This window comes from Phyllostomus discolor, chromosome 6 (genome assembly GCF_004126475.2).
Source record: "Phyllostomus discolor isolate MPI-MPIP mPhyDis1 chromosome 6, mPhyDis1.pri.v3, whole genome shotgun sequence".
In the NCBI taxonomy this organism is placed as follows: Eukaryota; Metazoa; Chordata; class Mammalia; order Chiroptera; family Phyllostomidae; genus Phyllostomus; species Phyllostomus discolor.
Genome location: NC_040908.2, coordinates 12,224,064 through 12,244,130, shown reverse-complemented (window position 1 = coordinate 12,244,130; position 20,067 = coordinate 12,224,064). Strand labels below are relative to the sequence as shown.

Here is a 20,067-nt window from a genome sequence, read left to right as displayed (position 1 = left end):
GTTGGCAACCTGTGGAAAGTGGCGTGCATTTGATGTCTCTAGAAGAATAGAAAGGCATACTCTATGATACAAAGTTAAATCTTTGAGCCCTGGCTGGTGTGGTTCAGTGGGTTGAGTGCTGGCCTGTGAACTGAATGGTTGCTGGTTCAGTTCCCGGTCAGGGCACATGCCTGGGTTGCAGGCTAGGTCTCCAGTTGGGGGTGTGCAAAAGGCAATCAATTCCTTACACATTGAAGTTTCTCTCCCTCTCTTTCTCCCTCCCTTCCCCCTCTTTAAACAATAAATAAAATCTTTAAAAATCTTTGATAAGACAATCTGTAAACTTAAATGTATTGTGTGAAAAACTTTTGTGGTCAGGTAATGACAGAGTAGTGAGGTGGTTGGCTAAATGTAACCAACCACCTACGTTAGAATGCTGAGGCATATTGGAATTGAAGGGTGGTAGGACTTACGGCCTTCCACACTGAGGCTTTTGCTGAATTGATTTTTAAAACCCTCTAAATCATTACATGCCTTAGGTTCATTTGGGAAAGGGAGAATAAGTAATGACTTTTAATTTGGTATTGCATTGCTAGTTGCTACAGATAATTAGTGGTATAGAAAACTCTAATATAATGGTCGGCCAGTAAAAAGTGATAGTGTCTTCATTTAAAAAATTTAGGAAACAGATATAGGGAGATATTTCCCACTGAACTCTCCTTTTTAAAATAAACAAGGGAAACTTTATAATCATAAAGGATTTATTAGAGGATTCATTTAAGCAGTGAACCCACCTGGTTACATTTTAAGTAATTAACTTTTGGGAACATTGATTCAAAAGACTTTTAAGCCCTGGCCTGGTGGCTCAGTTGGTTGGAGTGTCATCCTATACACCAAAAGGTTGCAGGTTCAATTCCTGGTCAGGGCACAGCCAGCCGATGTTTCTGTTTCACATTGGTATTTCTCTCTCCCTCTCTTTAAAAATCAATAAACATGTCCTCAGGTAAGGATTAGAAGAAAAAATAAAAAAAGAGACTTATTACACATACAGTATTGTATAGGCAGGCCAACCTTTAAAGTCTCAGTATTTTTATATACACAGTATTTAATATTGTCTGTTTTTTTTCTCCCCCCAATATTGTCTGTTTTTAAAAAACTTCTTTTTATAAGATAAATTATAATGGTAAAATGCTGACAATGATCTGTGATCAAAAGATATTAGATTGAAGGACTTGTGTCCCCCTGCTCCCATAAGATACCCCTCATTAATAAAGAAATAAAAGCTAAGTAAGCACTGTCTTCAGAGGGACAGAATGCTTATGTGCTTTTTCCCCCAGTGATGGTGCTACTGTTCAGAAAAGTTTTAAATTGTTTTTGTAGAAATACATTAGGGTTAGCACCTTACTCTGAATAATGTAAGTATGTGTACTTTTAACTATTTGGTTTTACATATAGCTAAAATTCATTTGGAGCCAAGACTTGTGAATAAATGGATTAGACTGAGTTAATGTTGTAGAGGGTTCAAAGCCAAAGTATATAAATTGATTTTTTCTATTTGGTTTTAAGTGGATTTTGAGAATGATTATAGAGAATTTCACATATATAATCTTCTAAGGAATGTCCTGTTAATATACTTATTTCATTACTTTGTAGTCAAATTCAAATGCCAGGAGGATTGTGTACTTGTGTAGTTGTGTGCTAAAAATGAATTACTTTTGAAGAGATAGTATTAGAAAAATATAGTTTTGTTGTTTTCCTGGGGAAAGGAGGGCTGGAGTTTTTGTTTTTGTTTTTGTATTTTTTCCAGTCTTAAGATGTGTAATAGTTCGAGTTTTTGTTCATATCTTTTAATCATCCTAGCTGTGACCTTTATTAGGCAGGGATATTTATAATGAACAGTTATAACATTTAACATTTATGATTTAACACAAAAAGTGTCAGAATAACCAGGAACATTAGAGTCTTTTAGCTAAAAAAATTTATACAGCCCTGGCCAGGTAGTGCAGTTAATTGGAGTGTTGTCCCAATATAGGAAGGTTGCAGGTTTGATCCCCAGTTAGAGCACATGCAGGGAGAAACAGTGAGTGCATGGATGGGTGGAATAGTCAGTGTGTCCCCCCCCTCTCTCTCACCCTTTTTCTCTCTCTAAAATCAATCAATAAAAAATGTTTAACAATTTATGCAAATCAAATAGAAGACGATTGTATATATTTACTATTTTCTGAATGTCTTCCTTTGTTCTTTTATATTTGAAAATAATAATTGAATTTTTCAGAAATACTTTGATAAGTTTATACTCACAGCTGTTTTATTATGTAACAGTTTAGTTTTATTTTTTAAAGACTTTATTTATTACATTTAGAGAGAGGGGAAGGGAGGAAGAAAGAGAGGGAGAGAAACATCAATGTGTGGAGAGAGACATCTATTGGTTGCCTCTCACATGTTCCCAAGTGGGAACCTGGCCTGCAACCCAGGCATGTGTCCTGACTGGGAACTGAACCAGCACCCTTTTGGTTTGCAGGCCCATGCTCAATCCACCGAGCCACACCAGCCAGGGCAACAATTTAGTTTTTGAACTTCCTAATAGTAAGGTGAATGGTGATTTTTTCTTAAGTCTTCATTGTTTTGGTGACCATTTAAATATCTCATTAACATTTTTCCTCTTCTGCCCAAAAGGCAGAATTGCATAATGACTGTTTTTGGGAAATTAGCAAGTTTTTATTATCAGTTTAGAATGTGTAATAAAATATGTGAAGAAATTATTAAATGATATTGGTGTTCAAGTAATTTTTTCTTCTAACAAAAGATTGTTTGAATAAATTTGTTGTTTCAATTTTATGTTGTTAACCAAATCTATAGTAAAGGTCTGCGACAGTTGCTACTAATGACCTCAGTTAATTTATGGTACATGTTAGGCTTAAGCCTTGTTACTGGATTTTAACTTAGAATTGAAGAGACAGTAAGTTCTATTATTAAAGCTGTTCTTGAAGTAATGAAATGACTCAGTATATTTTGTTAATTGGTATATTATCAATATTATAGTGAAAAAAGTCTTTTTTCTTAAAAAAGGTAATGTTATATTACTGACATTTTAAAGATTAAAATGATTCCACCACTATTGTGTTTTTTGCTTCTTTAAGTCAATGTTGATGTGTTTACATATTGAATATAATTATGTTCTAGGTTAACTTCTCAGCCTGGAGCTACATTACCAAACGGACATAGTAGCTTATGTGAGTATTCTGTTATGAAACTGGTTAGTATTAAAATTCTTTTTTTTTTTAAGATTTTATTTATTTATTTTTAGAGAGGGAAGGGAGGGAGAAAGAGGGAGAGAGAGAGAAACATCCATGTGCGGCTCCTGGGGGCCGTGACTTGCAACCCATACATGTGCCCTGACTGGGAATCGAACCTGCGACACTTTGGTTCGCAGCCCGTGCTCAATCCACTGAGCTACGCCAGCCAGGGCTGTATTAAAATTCTTATAGTTTTGTTATATTTAAAGCCTTAAAGTGGGGTAAAATTGATTTACTAGTATGCTTAGCATACAGTTGGAAATGACTGGATTTCAGTCATAGTAAATACATATGTAATTGTTAAATGTTGAGAAATTAGTACAAGGGAAATTAAATTATGGCAGATTGTAAACATTCATAGAAAATTTAGATTATTGGATAAATAATCTAAATTTAAGAGGTTATATTAAACTTTTTGTAGTCTTTTAAAAGTAATTTTTTCTTGTTATATTCTGTACTTTGAATTGAAAATCTCTCTTTTTGTAGCCCTTCGAAGTCACCCCCTTCGAGGGGAAAAGAAGGGAGATGGAGACCTTTCATGTATAAATGGTGACATGGAAGTCAGAAAAAGTCGTTCCAGGAAAAACAGATTTGAAAGTGTGAACCAGAGTTTGTTGTTTGATCAACTAGTAAATAGGTATGAATGCTTATGCAGTAAGCAGTTCATTTAATTGTTTGATTTTAAGCCATTATTTTATAAGTTTATTTGAATTAACAATGGTTAGCAGTGATTGTGAGTTCCTAGTCAGTTTACTATATTTAATACAATTTATATAATAGTTAAATTTCTGTCATCCTATTTAAACTCTGTGCATAGATACTATAAAAAGTAATTCTGTCTTCACTATAGTCATTTAATATTTTCTCATTTAACATTTGTATTTGTAATAATTTTCAAACAACATTAAGTTCTCATTATTGATGGTAGTTTTGCTTAGTTAAGATTTTGAATTGAAGGTCTTTTTGAGATGGTGCATATGGGATGTAGCCAGTGAGCCAGCCTAGCTAATTGCTTACATCTACATGCAATGAAGCATTATTTGCAGATAATAAATGATCCTACTTAATCTTTGCAATGGCCTGGACAGGGAGGTCAGTTTAATGCCTATTTGATAGAGAGGAAATTATATTCTATCGTGGTATTGTCAAATTTGGGTATTAGTTGTTATTTTTACTTTTTTCTAATTTTTAAGACATTTTTCTATTACAATTTACATTCAGTATTTTGTATTAATTTCAGATGTACATTTGTTTAATACTTAGATCAGTGTCTGAAAAAATAGTGTTTAAAAGATAAAATGTGCTAACTAATGTCAGCATATAGTTGATGGATGGCAGTGTTCTCTAATTCTAAAAAAATACCTGTTCTATTATCTTACTGGTTTTAAACATTTACAAATTCTTTATCCTATATAATTCTTAACACCATCTTGAAATACAACAGTTAAATTAGTTATTCTTTTTAGTGCCTTGGACCTGGTAGTAAATTATAGCGGCATTATGGATTTAAGTATTTGGAGCCTTATAAACAAAAATTTCCTACTTTGTAAGTTTTACTTTAACAAATATATTAAGGTAGAAGATGTTTTGGTTCCATTTTTGGGGGAAGCATTATCTGATGGATGCCAATTCAGAAAGGGGTGTTATGTACAGTTAATATCATAGACTATTTAATTGTGCTTTGGTGATGATTTCTTTCATGTGGATGGCACACTTCAACAACTGTCTAAACCCTCGTTTTATGATATGATCATAGTACTGCTGAAGCTGTGCTGCAGGAAATGGACAACATTAACATCAGACGGAATCGTCGTTCAGGAGAGGTGGAACGACTTCGAATGTGGACAGATACAGAATTTGTGAGTATACTAACTTTAACAACCTTTGCAATTTTTAGTTTCTATTGAGGAAAAAAGGGAAAGTGAACAGCATTTGGATTTCCTTGGATTAACAGAATTGTTCCCTCTTCATTTTTAGTGTAGAATTTTATTGCTTTCTTGCTTCTTTTATCCATACCCTGCTTGCTACAACCTTCCACTAAAGATCCTTTCTATACTTTTGCCAGAGGAGTCATCTGAAAGCAGAGCTCTGATTCTGTAATTTTTTTTTGATATAGTTCTTTAATTTTTTTTTATTGTGTACTGAATTGATTAAAAATACTTTGGCCTTCATAATCTGGTTTCAACTTTATCTTCTCACACACCATTGCCCAAATATAAACAAGTTGTTCTTGTTCTTCTATCTTTTACTGCTCTTAATACTTCCAGTTAGGGGCTGATGCAATCCTACCTTGTTTCAAGGTTCATATCAAATGTTGCCTCTCTTCCCTGCCTTTCAAGAGGAGGCTGTCTCTTTGAATTCTACTTTGTACCTTTCTTTATGGCATTTAACTTGTTTTATTTTCTTTTATGGTTACTGTGATTTATTCCATCCTACTAGACTGTGATTTGCTTGAGAGAGAAAGTATCCCATGGCATTATAGTTTACAATTTTCAAATATTTTATTAAGTTTTATTTATTTATTCTCTTGTCTCTTACATTTATTGAGTTCAGGAAGCTTCAGTTCATGAATCTGTGCCTTGCAAATACATGGCCAGTAACTTTTATTGAATGGGCATGTCCCATTGGATTATAATACTTATAGCCAGGAATAAATCCTATGTTAATATTTGACAGATTTCTTTCTTTAAAAGGAAAATATGGATATGTATTCAAGAGTGAAGAGGCGAAGAAAGTCACTGAGAAGAAATAGTTACGGGATACAAAATCATCATGAAGTCTCTACTGAAGGTGAAGAAGAAGGTATGTAAAACCTTCTTCACTTTATGAAATAAATACTAGAAAATTCAGGTAGAAGGAAAGGAAAATATATATAAATAATAAATGTGTAATATTGCTGAGCAGGTGATTTTGGCTGTAGAGGTCTATATTTTGTATAATGTAGAATAATTTTTATTCAACTGACATTCTGAGTTTTCCTTTTCTGCATTGGAATAAAGCCTTTAGTGTACACTATATATTGTCATATAATGTCCCTTGTTAGTAGCTGTTGGTAGTCCTTAAGTGACCTAATCTGGCATTGCCACCAACTGATTTGCCTGTTACGTGATATCTGTTTTGTATTTAGGTACCTACTAATCAGAAACCTCTATCCAAAGGTACATTCTATCCATAGCTTCTAAATCTCTGATTATTTGAGTCCCAAGTTTAGTTATGAACTGAGGAGTAAATGGTGAAGTCTAGAAAAAGAGGGACTGGTAGTACTAGTGGAGCATGTTCTACTATTCTTTTCTAAGGCATGTCTGGGTTCTGAACTGAAGAACCCCAACTTTGTAGGGCTGAAACTGGGAACATGATATAAATACGTTTGCTTCAAGGATTATAAATGAATGACTATAGGATTTAATTCTGTAGATGTTAATCTTCTTCTTACTCTTCCCCTCCCTCTCCTTCAATATATTTATTGATGTTTAGAGAGAGGGAAAGGGAGAGAGGGAAACATCGATGTGAAAAAGAAATGTGAATTGGTTGCCTCTTGCATGCACTCGACTAAGGACCTGGCCCACAATTCAGGCATATGCCCTGACCAGGAATTGAACCTGTGGCCTCTTGGGATGGCACTTTAACCATCTGATCCACACCAACCAGGGCAGGAACTAATCTTCTTTATTGAAGTGAATTAGAAGATTTGGTGTATTGTAAATACAGGGTACTTGTATTTTACCAAGAAACATTGCTAGTTCCCATGATTTGTGTAACTTAGATGGATAAGAAAAGGTTTATATCTCATATTCTATAATTAATATATTAATAAATTATGAAGAGCTGATATGTCTAATGAAGGTACTTTATTGAAAAATGTTGTTATAGCTAGCACCTCTATATTGCTTTCTTTGGAGAAAATCAGTGTAGGTCAGACAGATTTATAATGTGTTTCTGAACACCTTTGTGGAGCTTCCAAAGTACATTTGACAGGTACAGAATTTCTTCCCATAGTAAATAGTGTGTTATTGTGCAGGCATTTTTTCAAAAAGTATTTTTTAAAAGTTTAGGAAATTTGTTTGGGCACAAGTAATTTATAGTATTATTCAGATAATATTTTAATTGCTGCTTTTCTCTATAACTTAATAATATAATTTTTTTTAAACTTAAAATAAACTTTTAGATGTCATAAGTAGAATGTAAAGTCCTTCACATTTTTAGTCTCCTATTTCACTCAGCATCAGTGGCTATTAAAAAATTTTTCCTGTGCCTTAATATGATTGTGTTATATTGACAGTTCTTATGGTTAAAAAGTTAATCATAAAGTACATTGCAGTTGAGGACCTTAAGCCTATAAGTTTTTATTAGACTGTTATTTTAAACTGTAAATAAATGTCCCATTACAGCTGTAACCAAACAATTTTTTAAACCACTTAAAGAAAAACTTTTAGGATTTATGTATATTATAATTTATTTATTTTTACTTGTATAGCTAGGTGAATTATTATAAAGCAATCACTAATGTTCAAGAAGCAAACTATAGGGTTATCAATATCCTGGAAATGTACTTCATGTTTCCTCCCAATTCCTATCTGCATTTTCCTACCAAGTGTAACTAATCCATGTTTACCTGTTGTCAACAGGCTAACAAACTGTTATACTGCCAACAAGATTGCTTTTGCTGTAACATTAATAATTATCTTGTAAACATATATATTTTTTAACTACCAGGTCATATTTGAACACTAACCTAATTCAGTGGTTAATTGGGCATTGTATGAATTTTGCTGTAGTAAAATTCTGAATCATAATTAAATCAAGAGCTCAAATGTGACCACATTGACTTACTTAGCAGAGAACTATATTGATTATTTATAGGAAAGGCATTTTCTTTTATATCTATGTTGATTTTTAAGTATATTGATTTATGTTATATTATGAAATGCTGATACTTTTTTTTAATATATTTTATTGATTATGCTATTACAGTTGTCCCATTTCCCCCCTTCACTCCCCTCCACCCTGTGCCCCCTCTCCCACCCACATTCCCCCCCTTTAGTCCATGTCCATGTGTCATACTTATGAGTTCTTTAGCTTCTACATTTCCCGTACTATTCTTGCCCTCCCCCTATCTATTTTCAACCTACATTCTATGCTACTTATTCTCTATACCTTTCCCCCCTCTCTCCTCCTCTCACGCCTACTGCTAGCCCCCCCTTGTGCCCTCTATTTCTGTGGTTCTGTTCCTATTCTAGTTGTTTACTTAGTTTCTTTTGGTTTTGCTTTAGGTGTGGTTGTTAATAATTGTGAGTTTGCTGTCCTTTTACTATACATGTCTTGTCTTTATCTTCTTTTCTTAGGTAAGTCCCTTTAGCATTTCATAAAGTAAGGGCTTGGTGATGATGAACTCCTTTAATTTGACCTTATCTGAAAAGCACTTTATCTTCTCTTCCATTCTAAATGAGAGCTTTGCTGGATAGAGCAATCTGGGATGTAGGTCCTTGTCTTTCATGACTTGGAATATTTCTTTCCAGCCCCTTCTTGCCTGTAAGGTCTCTTTTGAGAAATCAGCTGACAGTCTGATGGGAGCTCCTTTGTAGGTTACTGTCCCCTTATTTCTTGCTGCTTCTAGGATTCTCTCCTTCGTTTTTACCTTGGCTAATGTAATTATGATGTGCCTTGGTGTGTTTCTTCTTGGGTCCAGCTTCTTTGGGGCTCTCTGCGCTCCTTGGATTTCTTGGAAGACTGTTCCCTTTGCCAGTTTGGGGAAGTTCTCCTTTATTATTTGTTCAAATAACTTTTCCACTTGTTGGTCCTCCCCTTCTGGTACCCCTATAATTCGGATGTTGGAATGTTTAAAGGTGTCCTCGATGGTTTTAAGCTTTTCCTCGATTTTTTGAATTCTTATTTCATCATGCTCTCCTGCTTGGTTGATTCTATCTTCCTTCTGGTCCACTGTGTTGTTTTGAGACTCAGATTCCTTCCTTTCACAATTGGCTCTCCTCCGTGTGTCTTCCTGCATCCCTTTTATGGTAATCTGCATTTTTTCATGTAATTTGGATCCAAAAATCAACCAGTTCCGTGAGCTTTCTGATCACCAGTGTTTTGAACTGTGCATCTGATAGATTGGCTATTTCTTGGTCACTCAAAAGGATGAGTCCTGGGGGACTGATCTGTTCTGCTGGAAACATGTCTTATGTCATTCCCTGTCTCTCCTATTATTTTACTTATTTACTTATTTTTTCTCCGGTCTGGTCGCTCTTTTACGGTGGGGGGCGGAGCCTTAGGTGTTCACCGGGGCTGGGCGCCCCAGTCGCTAGCTTGTGACGTCATATGTGGGGGCAGGGGCGGGAGCGGGGACAGGAGGGATCAATGGCGACACTTCCGTTCTCCTGGAGTCAGACACTTCCCTGGGCTTCTGGGCTGTGAGCTCTGCCCCGGTCCACAATCGCTGCCCCACTGATTCCCCCAGCCGCTGCTTGCGTACTCAGGGATCACCGCTGCACCGCTGCGGTCTTGCGCCCCGGATTGCTGTCGCGCCGATTTTGCGCCAAATTTCCCCCGACCTCCGCGCGCTTGCGACCCGCGCCAGCCCCGCGCCCGCTCGCTCGGCTCGTCGTCCCCTACCAGTCTGGATGTACGGGTCTACTTCAACTTCTTGGCTGTCCGACTTCCATTTAGATAAATCCTCTGACAGTTCTGATATTATGACTGCAAATCTTTGTTGTAAATTATTGTGGTTCTGTTCTTGGTTGTGCGAGGAGGTACGGTGCGTCCACCTATTCCTCCATCTTGCCGGAAGTCTCGCTGATACTTTTAAATATCACTTCGAGTAGAAAGTGAAAGATAAAATATAAATATTCAGTTCTGGAGTGGACTAATCCTGTGTATTAAAACAGTGCTTTTTTGTGTGTGTATGGGTGAAACTAGAATCTCAAGAGGAGGATGGAGATATAGAAGTTGAAGAAGCAGAAGGAGAAGAAAACGATAGACCATATAATTTGAGACAAAGAAAAACAGTGGATCGATACCAAGCACCTCCAATAGGTAGGAGACTCTAAAGAATTTCTTTCTTTTTGTAGTTGAGTAGCATATTCTACTTCATCTCTTTAAAAAATTAGTGTTGCTTAATTTAAAAGAATGAAATCTCTTATAGGTTTCATACATCTTTTCCTATATGTACTTCTATTTACACACAATGGAAAGAAACTTGAAGTATGTAGTTGCAACGTAGAATTGCATTTTTATTTAAAGAAACTTTTAATAAATACCGCTCTTATATTACTTTATAGTTTATTGAGCACTTTCATTTACAGCAGTTCTTTAGGACAAGTATCTATGTTCCCAGTGGTTGAATAATTTAGTCACAGAAGGGGTGTATGGGGGCAGCATGGCCAATAACACAGGGTCTCTTTTTAAAGGAAAAAGTTTAAATCTAATAACAAGTATTAATTTCACAGATACTATTTTATTGACTTTTTCCAGCTCTTGGGAAGTTTCATCACTATTGATTCCCTCTAGATTTTTAAAAATTGAGTTGTAATTCACATATCATGAAATTCACCATTTTTGCTGCTTTTTAATATGTGCAATTTATTGATTTTTTTTGTATAGTCACAAGAGTGTACAGTCATTACCACTATCTAATTTTAGAACATTTTATTATTTTCACACCCCGTCGTCCCTTGCTCTAGCCTTTGGCAACTGCTAATTTACTTCCTGTCTCTGTAGGTTTGCCTATATGTGACCTTTTGTGTTTAGCTTCTTTCACTTAGCATAATATTATCAAGAAAGAGCCTAGATCTTTTTACTCAAACTATGTTCTAAAAGAATGATTGATTCTCTGAAAGGGGTCTGTCAGAGTAATTTCATTAGAAACTTGCCTAAGTATGCAGATACGTCTTCTAATTAAGAGTCACTGTCACAGAAAGTCCTGTTAATAATTGGAGAGGTGTGTTGGGACAGAAAAAAGACTGAATCCTTTTTCTAGATTAAAAAAAAATCTTACTGCAGTATAACTGAATTATAGTCTATTGCAATTACACATATTTAAGTGTTTAATCTGGCATGTTTGAAATACCTTAGGTATATCCCTGTGAAACTATCACCACAGTCAAGATAATGAACATGTTCATTGACCCCCACATTTCATCCTGCCGGTTTATAATCTACTAACATTATTATGCCCTACCCCCCTCCCAATCCTTAGGCAGCCGCAAATCTGATCTGCTTTCTTTCACTATGGATGAGTTTATATTTTCTCAAATATTATACACAGTAAATAGTACATACTTTTTTTTTTGTCTGACTTCTTTCTCACAGCATAATGATTTTAAGACTCATCCATGTTGAACATACTGATGTGCTTTTTTTTTTTTTTTTGCTGAGTAGCATTCCATTGTATGGATATATCACAATTTGTTTATCCATTGATTTGTTTTATGGGTATTAGGATTGTTGGCATTTCTAGTGTTGGCTATTATAGAGTTGTTATGAACATTCATCTGCAAGTCTTTATTTAGACACAATTTCATTTTTCTTCTAATCACCCAGGAGTCAAATAGCTAGGTTTTACGGTTAGGTATATATTTAACTTTCTAGGAAACTGCCACCTGTTTTCCAAAGTGATTGTACTGCTTACTCTCAATAAGATACTATGAGAATTCTAGTTGGTCCATGTTTTTGCCAATACTTGGTATAGTCAGTTTTAAAAATTGCTTTTAATATGTATTTATTGTAGTTTTAATTTACATTTCCCTAATGACTAGTAAAGTCGAGTATCTTTTTATGTGATGGTTTGCCAGTGTTATCTCTGGTGAAGTGTCTGTTCAAATCTCCTATGCATTTTTTCAGTTAAGTTGTTTATTTTCTTATTACTGAGTTTTGAGAGTTCCTTATCTATTCAGGATGTCAGTCCTTTATCAAATAGGTGATTTACAAATATTTTCTCAATATATAACTTGTTTTTTTATTCTCTTTCTGTGGTTTTCAAAGAGCAGAATTTATAATTTTGAAGAACTCAATTTATCAATTTGTAAAAGATGGATTGTGCTTTTGGTGTTGTATCTAGACTTAGTTTAACACATTTTTAGAATGGTCACTTGCAACTTAGACCACAAAGTTTTTGTTTTTGTTGTGCTCCTTCTAGATATTATTTGGAACTTGAAGACAAATAAGACTAGTTTCTTTCAGAAAGTTAACAGAAGTAATTTCTACCCCTTTAATACATCAAATTATCATTTTATTATTAGTTATTTCTATATTATTCTTTTTTCTTTAAGTACCTGCTCATCAAAAAAAGAGGGAGAACACACTGTTTGATATTCACAGATCTCCAGCAAGAAGAAGCCACATCCGGTATGTTTTGTTGGCTTTTGAAAGGAGGAAATATTTATATCTGTCATTTAGATATGTCCTTTAAATAATTCATAATGTGATGCCTTGTAATTATAATATAGGTATTGATGCTGTAAATGATAATGCCAGTGAGGGAGTAAATAGTATCTTTATTTTTTTTTTTTATTTTATTTTTTCTATTACAGTTGACATTTGATATCATCTAATTAGTTTTAGGTGTGCAGCATAGTGGTTAGACAATTACAGAATTTACAAGTGATCTTCCTGATAAATCAAGCACCCACCTAACACCATGCATAATTATTACAATGTTATTGACTGTATTCCCTATGCTGTACTTTACATAGTAAAGTCACAGTTTTGTGACTACCAATTTATACTTTTTGATTCCTTCACCTTTTTTACGCAGTCCCCCAATCTCCTCCCCTCCAGCAACCCCCAGTTTGTTCTCTACGCCTATGAGTCTGTTTCTGTTTTGTTTGTTTGTTTATTTTGTTCTTTAGATTCCACATATAAGTGAAATCACATGGTATTTGTCTGTCTTGATCTGGCTTCTTTCACTAGCACAATACCCTGTATTGTCCATCCATGTTGTCACAAATGGTCAGATTTCATTCTTCATTATCATCAAGTAATATTCCACTGTATTTATGTACACATGCTTTTTATCCACTCATCTGTTGATGGACACTTGGGTTGCTTCCATATCTTGGCTGTTGTAAACACTGCAGTGAACACAGGAATGCATATATCTTTTCAAATTAGTATTTTGGTTTTCTTCAGATATACTCTTACATTCAGAAGTGGAATTGCTGGGTCATAATGCAGTGCCATTTTTAATTTTTTGAGAAACCTCCATGTGATTTTTCATAGTGGCTGTCAATTTGCATTCCCACCGACAGGGCACAAGGTTACCCTTTTCTCCACATCTTTGCCAGCTTTTGTTTGTTGATTTATTGATGGTAGCCATTCTGACAGGTGTGAGGTGACAGTTCATTGTGGTCTTAATTTGCATATGTCTGAGGATTGGTGATGTTGAGAACTTTTTGCTATGTCTATTGACCATATGTACATAGCATTTTTCTTTCTTTAAGTAGTGACTATTAGTTATTATCCTACATGTGACTGTTATCTTCCTGATTTAGTTTGCCTGGAATAGTTAATTTTAACAATTATGTTTACTAAAGTGACATAGATTTCTGGTTTCTTAGTGGAGTTGTATGTAAGTGACACACATGGCTTTCATTTGAAGCATTGGTTCACTTCATTTTTGCTACTTTTTCCCCCTTCCCCTCTTTCTTCTACATGTAGGTACAAAGGAGTTTTTTGTTTTTGAAACTTTATGTCTAATAATGTTTTCTGAAATGGTAATATATTCCCTATAGCTCAAATTTATTTTTAAATGAACTTGAAAAGCTTTTTTCTAGTTCCCGTAGCCTCTCATTTTCTCATAGTAACATTATTACTTATATATCCTTTGAGAATATGTTTATATATATGTATGTATATATGTGCAAATGCACTGGCTGTTGTAAACACTGCAGTGAACACAGGAATGCATATATCTTTTCAAATTAGTATTTTGGTTTTCTTCAACAATGTTGATTGTTATCCCCTTCTTTTTATGTTAATGTACTGTGTGCATTGTTCTGCACCTTGTTTTTTCATTTGATTCATTTTAATTGTCTTTTCAGTATAGTGAAATTTTACATTTATGTTCCAGTTGCATAATATTACATTTGTAGATATACTATAATTTTCAAACCAGTCCTTTATTGAGAACAAGGTTGTTTTCAGCCTTTTGCTGTTGTAAAATATGATATAATAAACACACTTGCATAATTGTCATTTACATGAAACATGTGCCTTCCTGAAGTACCTTTTTAAAAAAATTGTAGGCTCCCTATTCTTCTCCTGTTTTTTTTTTTTCTTTGTGGAACTTACTGTTTATACTTCATTAGGTGTATACTGAATGAGTGCAAGGAGCTTAGTAACTATTTCTGAATGAATGGATGAATGTATGTATTTTCTACTAAGCTAATTGTGGATACAATGCTTACAATATGTTTTTAAAACCCATTTGCTGCTGTGATGATTTTAAGGATTTTACTGTCTTTAAATAGGAGAAAGAAGCATGCTATTCATAGTAGTGACACAACTTCTTCTGATGAAGAACGCTTTGAAAGAAGGAAATCAAAGAGCATGACAAGAGCAAGAAATAGGTTAGTACAATTTTATCGTTATTTCCCCTGTAGAAAAAAAAAAAACACTTTTTATATTTTGAATGTGGTTTTTATCTTTACTAGCATTTTTCTAACACTGATACTCAACGCATATTTTAGACTAGAGTAATGCACTGACTTGGTTTTTACTAATTCTTAGAGGAGACGTCTGACCTTGGGTTACTTACTGTGTAAGTATTCGGTAAAATAGTGTATGGAAGGCAAAGGGAGAAGAGCCATGGGGAAGAGGCTGACCCTCTATGGCAGCCTGTTTCTCCATACTCTCCCTCTATCCCACATTCGTTCAGTGAGGCTGATTTCACATGCATGTAATGACGATAGCACTCAGAGTGAGATTTGGCTTCTAACAGAATTATCTTAGGAGCCCTTGGGTTTTTATTGGAAAATTTGTTTAAGTTTTGGTTGAATGAGTGCCTCTGGTAGTCTTTGCCTAACTAGGGTAAGTGACTGATTACCACATGGCCCACTAAAACCTCAAAAGTTTTCACTGGGGCAGAGAGAATCAGTGTTTTGTCTAGTAAGTAATTAAAGCTTTCCATTATAATTAATTCTTTAAAATTTGAGTTTATTTTCTAGCTCATACTACTGAAGATAGATTATATTTTGAAAATTTGTATTTGGCAAAGCATTTCCATAATTTGGTGTTATATATTTGTTGTAGAAATTTAGTAGGTCTTGGAAACAAGTGTGGAGTGGTGTAGATTGTATGCAGATAAGAATTCCTCATGTAGATGGTGGAAAGAAAATGTAAGAGGAAAATCTAAGTTTAAATAATAGAATTTGATGCCTGTTTAATCTGAACTATTCTGATATCTGCTTTGGAAATATATTTTTAAGAGAAGGTAGCACTCAGAAATGTTATCAAAGTTATATTCATTATAGAAGCTATATTTTTTAAAGCTGTTTGTCATTTTTTAGTGTTTACCCAAGGTAAAAAGAGTGAGTAGATTATGTTTTCTTAGGGGTATTAAACTTGAATAATACAGTATAGGATTTTAGGTAGCTAAAGATCTACTTTAAGGTAGTTACACAAAAGGTAAAACTGAGTTCTTAAAATGCGACCTAGGCTTGGTTTCCTTTGAATAAAAGGGAAAGAAGTTTCTTCAGTCATGTAAACTGAGTAGGTATGTTCACACAATACCTGAGGATAAATTTAAATATTATAAGAAAGCTTTACTTCATTTAATGCTATATATTATAGTACTTATAGTCAATCTATAACTTTTACTTGTATAATATGGAATATCAGGTAGGTTACGTTTCCTAAGTTGAAATAAATTATCCTTTTTGGACAAATAGACTTCTTTTTTTAAGTATATTTTATAGATTATCTATCACAGTTGTCCCATTTTTCACTCCCTTCTGCCCTGCATACCCCTCCCACCCACATTCCCCCCTTTTCGTTCATGTTCATGGGTCATACTTATAAGTTCTTTGGCTTCTACATTTCCAATACTATTCTGACCCTCCCCCTGTCTATTTCCTACCTACCATCTATGCTACTTATTCTCTATACCTTTTCCCCCCTCTCCCCCTCCCACTCACCTGTTGATAACCCTCCATGTGATCTCCATTTCTGTGGTTCTGTTCCTGTTCTAGCTGTTTGCTTAGTTTGCTTTTGTTTTTGTTTTAGGTGTGGTTGTGTGAGTTTGCTGACATTTACTGTTCATATTTTTAAATCCCTTTAACATTTCATATAATAAAGGCTTGGTAATGATGAACTCCATCAACTTGACCTTATCTGAGAAGCACTTTATCTGCTCTTCCATTCTAAATGAAAGCTTTGCTGGATAGAGCAATCTTGGATGGAGGTCCTTGCCTTTCATGACTTGGAATACTTCTTTCTAGCCCCTTCTTGCCTGTAAGGTCTCTTTTGAGAAGTCAGCTGACAGTCTTATAGGAACTCCTTTGTAGGTAATTGTCTCCTTTTCTCTTGCTGCTTCTAGGATTCTCTCCTTAATTTTAATCTGGGGTAATGTAATTATGATGTGCCTTGGTGTGTTCCTCCCTGGGTCCAACTTCTTTGGGACTCTCTGAGCTTCCTGGACTTTCTGGGAGTCTGTTTCCTTTGCCAAATTGGGGAAGTTCTTTTATTATTTGTTCAAATAACTTTTCCACTTGTTGCTCTTTCTCTTCTCCTTCTGGTATCCCTATAATTAGGATGTTGGAATGTTTAAAGATGTCTTGGAGGTTCCTAGCCTCTCCTCATTTTTTTGAATTATCTCTTTATTTTTTTCTGATTGGATGTTCTTTCTTCCTTCTGGTCCACACCATTGATTTGAGTCCCAGTTTTCTTCCCATCACTATTGGTTCCCTGTACATTTTCTGTTGCAAACTGCCCTGCCTGGTTTCAGAAGCTGTAACCCCTGCCAAGGCTAAGGCTGAGGGAACGACCTTGGACTGTAAGCCAGCAAGGAGACAAAAGCTTATCTCCCCTGCAGGAGCCCCTCTTCTGCTTCCTTTACTTCACTCTGCCTAGCCCTCAGTACTTGGTCAGTTAGCCAATGATGGGTAAGGTTCCCCAAGGGGGGAACCACTTAAGACAGGCACGATCATGTGAGAGGCCCCCAAGGAAGGACTTTGAGGGGTACAGCAAAAGGGGGTGGTGGACCCTCGCTACTCGGCTTTGACAAAGCCTGAGTCCTCATGGTCTGCGAGAAAATCACCTAATCTCTTGGCTGCCTTACTTCCCTTGCTCCACCTAAGCCTGAAACAATGACAGAGGGTGGTACAGCCCTGTGCTGGAAAGGGCAGGTTCCCTGGGTGATCAGACCTAAGAAAGAATATGTAAAATCCTGTGAAACCTGCTTTGTTCAGAATGCTCTCAATTAACTGATAAGGGTCCAAACAAGAAGTAAGTTGTTCCTCGAAGTTTTATAGCTCTTTAGCTATCTGACCCTGACTCAAAATAGACCCTCAGAGTTCTTTGTTATTTATTGTTTGGTCCTTACTGCCTGGTAATGATTAATGAGCTTTACCTGAATTCCTGTATAAACGAATCCAATGAAAGCCTGCTCCAGCGGGAGAACGGGGCACTCTCCCCTAGGCAGGGTGGCTGAGGTGCTTTCCACTGGAGAGAGTGGCCATTCCTATTTCCCCACAGGACCTGGTGGTCTCTGTGTATGTTTTTCTCGTGTTTCGACGAGGCATCCGCAGCGTTCCTTGGTCACTGCAGGCCAGTGGCTGCGTCAGTTTTCCTTCATTTCATTTAGCATAGCCTTCATTTTTTCATCTAATTTGCGACCAAATTCAACCAATCCTGTGAGCATCCTGATCACCAGTGTTTTACACTGTGCATCTGATAGGTGGGCTATTGCTTTGTCGCTTAGTTGTATTTTTTCTGGAGCTTTGATCTGTTCTGTTGTTTGGGCCATTTTTTTTGTCTTGACATGCCTGTTACGTAGTGAGGGGCGGAGCCTTAGGTGTTCACCAGGGCAGGGCAACCCACGTCACTTAGTTGTGATGCTGTTTGTGGGGGAGGGGTCCAAGAGGGAACAATGGCACTTGCTCTGCTCTCTTTTGGCTTTCAGTCCCTTCCTGCACTTCCGCCAAGCAAACTGGGCCCTTCTGGTGCTGATTCCTGGGTAGGTGGGCTTGTGTATATTCTAAGACCCTGTGGGTCTCTCCAACAAACTCTCCTGTGAGGGTGGGAATTTCTCCTGCTGCCGCCTCAACCCCCACAGGTGTTTTTAATCAGTGGTTTCAGGCTTTATTTCCCCATGCTGGAGCTCTGGGTTGAGAAGTATGTCTTGCTCCCCAGTTGTTCCTCCAGGTTTATCTGTGCGTGAATGTAGAATTGCTGGCTCCACCAGCTGCTGCCACAATCTTGCTGGCCAGCTGCAGCCTTGCGCGTCCTGCTCCACAATCCGGTGCTGGGTCCGCCAGCCGCAGCCTTGCCCGCCTGGGTCCTCCAGCCACTGCCTTACTCGGTCCTCTGCTTGCGCCCATCTCCGCCCCTCCTACCAGTCTAGATGAGGGTGTCTTCTTGAACTCCTTGGTTGTTGGACTTCCATGCAGTTCGATTTTTTGTCAGTTCTGGTTGTTTTTTGTTTTTAAATTGTTGTCCCTTTGGTTGTGCGAGGAGGCACAGTGTATCTACCTATGCCTCCATCTTGGCTGGAAATCTGGACAAATAGACTCTTGACCTTGTTTTCTTTATATAGTGAATAAATTTATTTTTGGCCCATCGAAAAGAATTTAGAAAAAGTAGTTTAAAAATATGAAATCTTTTGATATTATTTTCTGGTTTATGATAAAAAGGAGAAAGGTAAAAATGTGTCAAAGATTTAAACTTATTTTGACATTAAAAATGTGAAACACTTAATGCTATCTACTTGAACTTTTATGAATTTCAGATGTTTGCCCATGAATTTAAGAACAGAAGATTTAGCTAGCGGTATTCTTCGAGAACGTGTCAAAGTGGGTGCAAGCTTGGCTGATGTTGATCCAATGAACATTGATAAATCAGTAAGTTTTGTAAATGTTTTTCTAGAAGGTCCTTTTTTTAAAAAAAGTCATTTCTTGTTTCTAAAGCAACATACAATATAAGCAGCAAATCTAGATATTCCCATTATTAGTGTTTCGATGTATATATTTTTGAACCTGGCCTCATATGATGTTCACTCAAGTTTTTCCTTTTTTTTTTTTTTCTCTATTGTAGTATTATTGGAGTGTAAACTGAAAAATGGTTAGGAAATGAGGCTGACCCCATGATAAAGCAGTGGAGCATTATTGAAGCTGCTTGGGTTTCAAGATCAGATTTGCATTTTAGACAGATCACTCTGTCTATGATGTAGTTAATGAATTTGAGGGCAGCAAGGCTGGCATTAGGGAGACTGGTTTGGTCACAGTTGTAATCTAGGAATCTAGAGTAATGGTCATGGTAGAAAGTAGGGTAACCATGGGTGGAAGTAGCATATGGATTTGGCAGAATTCAGAAGAGAATTCAGTGTGACAGAATTTGATGAATTAATTGCTTTTTGAGAATGAGGGAGAAACAAGCTGAACGTGTTACTCAGGTTTCTGGCTTAAACAACTAGGTGGGATAATGGCTTCACTCTCTGATGTAGGGAACATAAGACAAGGAATGTGTATTTGAGGGTGAAGATGATTTAGTCTTAGACATGTTTTGGTATCTGTGGCACATCACAAACTGAAGTAACTTGTAGGAAATTGGTTATTTAGTTTTGGCAATATCCGGGCTAGAAATT

The 20,067-nt window shown here is 36.0% G+C and overlaps 1 protein-coding gene across 4 annotated transcripts in view; it reads left to right on the top strand.

The window, feature by feature from the left end:
- ATAD2B (ATPase family AAA domain containing 2B) overlaps positions 1 to 20,067 on the top strand; it is a 133,659-nt gene that overhangs the window by 21,893 nt on the left and 91,699 nt on the right. For all 4 annotated transcript variants that reach the window (XR_004903598.1, XM_036027701.1, XM_036027700.1 and 1 more), the window contains exons 3-10: positions 3,163 to 3,212; positions 3,762 to 3,912; positions 5,032 to 5,134; positions 5,969 to 6,077; positions 10,188 to 10,304; positions 12,539 to 12,614; positions 14,738 to 14,836; positions 19,213 to 19,324. Coding sequence is in view for 3 of the 4 variants with exons in the window: in XM_036027701.1 (XP_035883594.1) it covers positions 3,163 to 3,212; positions 3,762 to 3,912; positions 5,032 to 5,134; positions 5,969 to 6,077; positions 10,188 to 10,304; positions 12,539 to 12,614; positions 14,738 to 14,836; positions 19,213 to 19,324 (817 nt within the window). In the remaining variant the exon portion in view is untranslated. The remainder of the gene's footprint in view (positions 1 to 3,162; positions 3,213 to 3,761; positions 3,913 to 5,031; positions 5,135 to 5,968; positions 6,078 to 10,187; positions 10,305 to 12,538; positions 12,615 to 14,737; positions 14,837 to 19,212; positions 19,325 to 20,067) is intronic.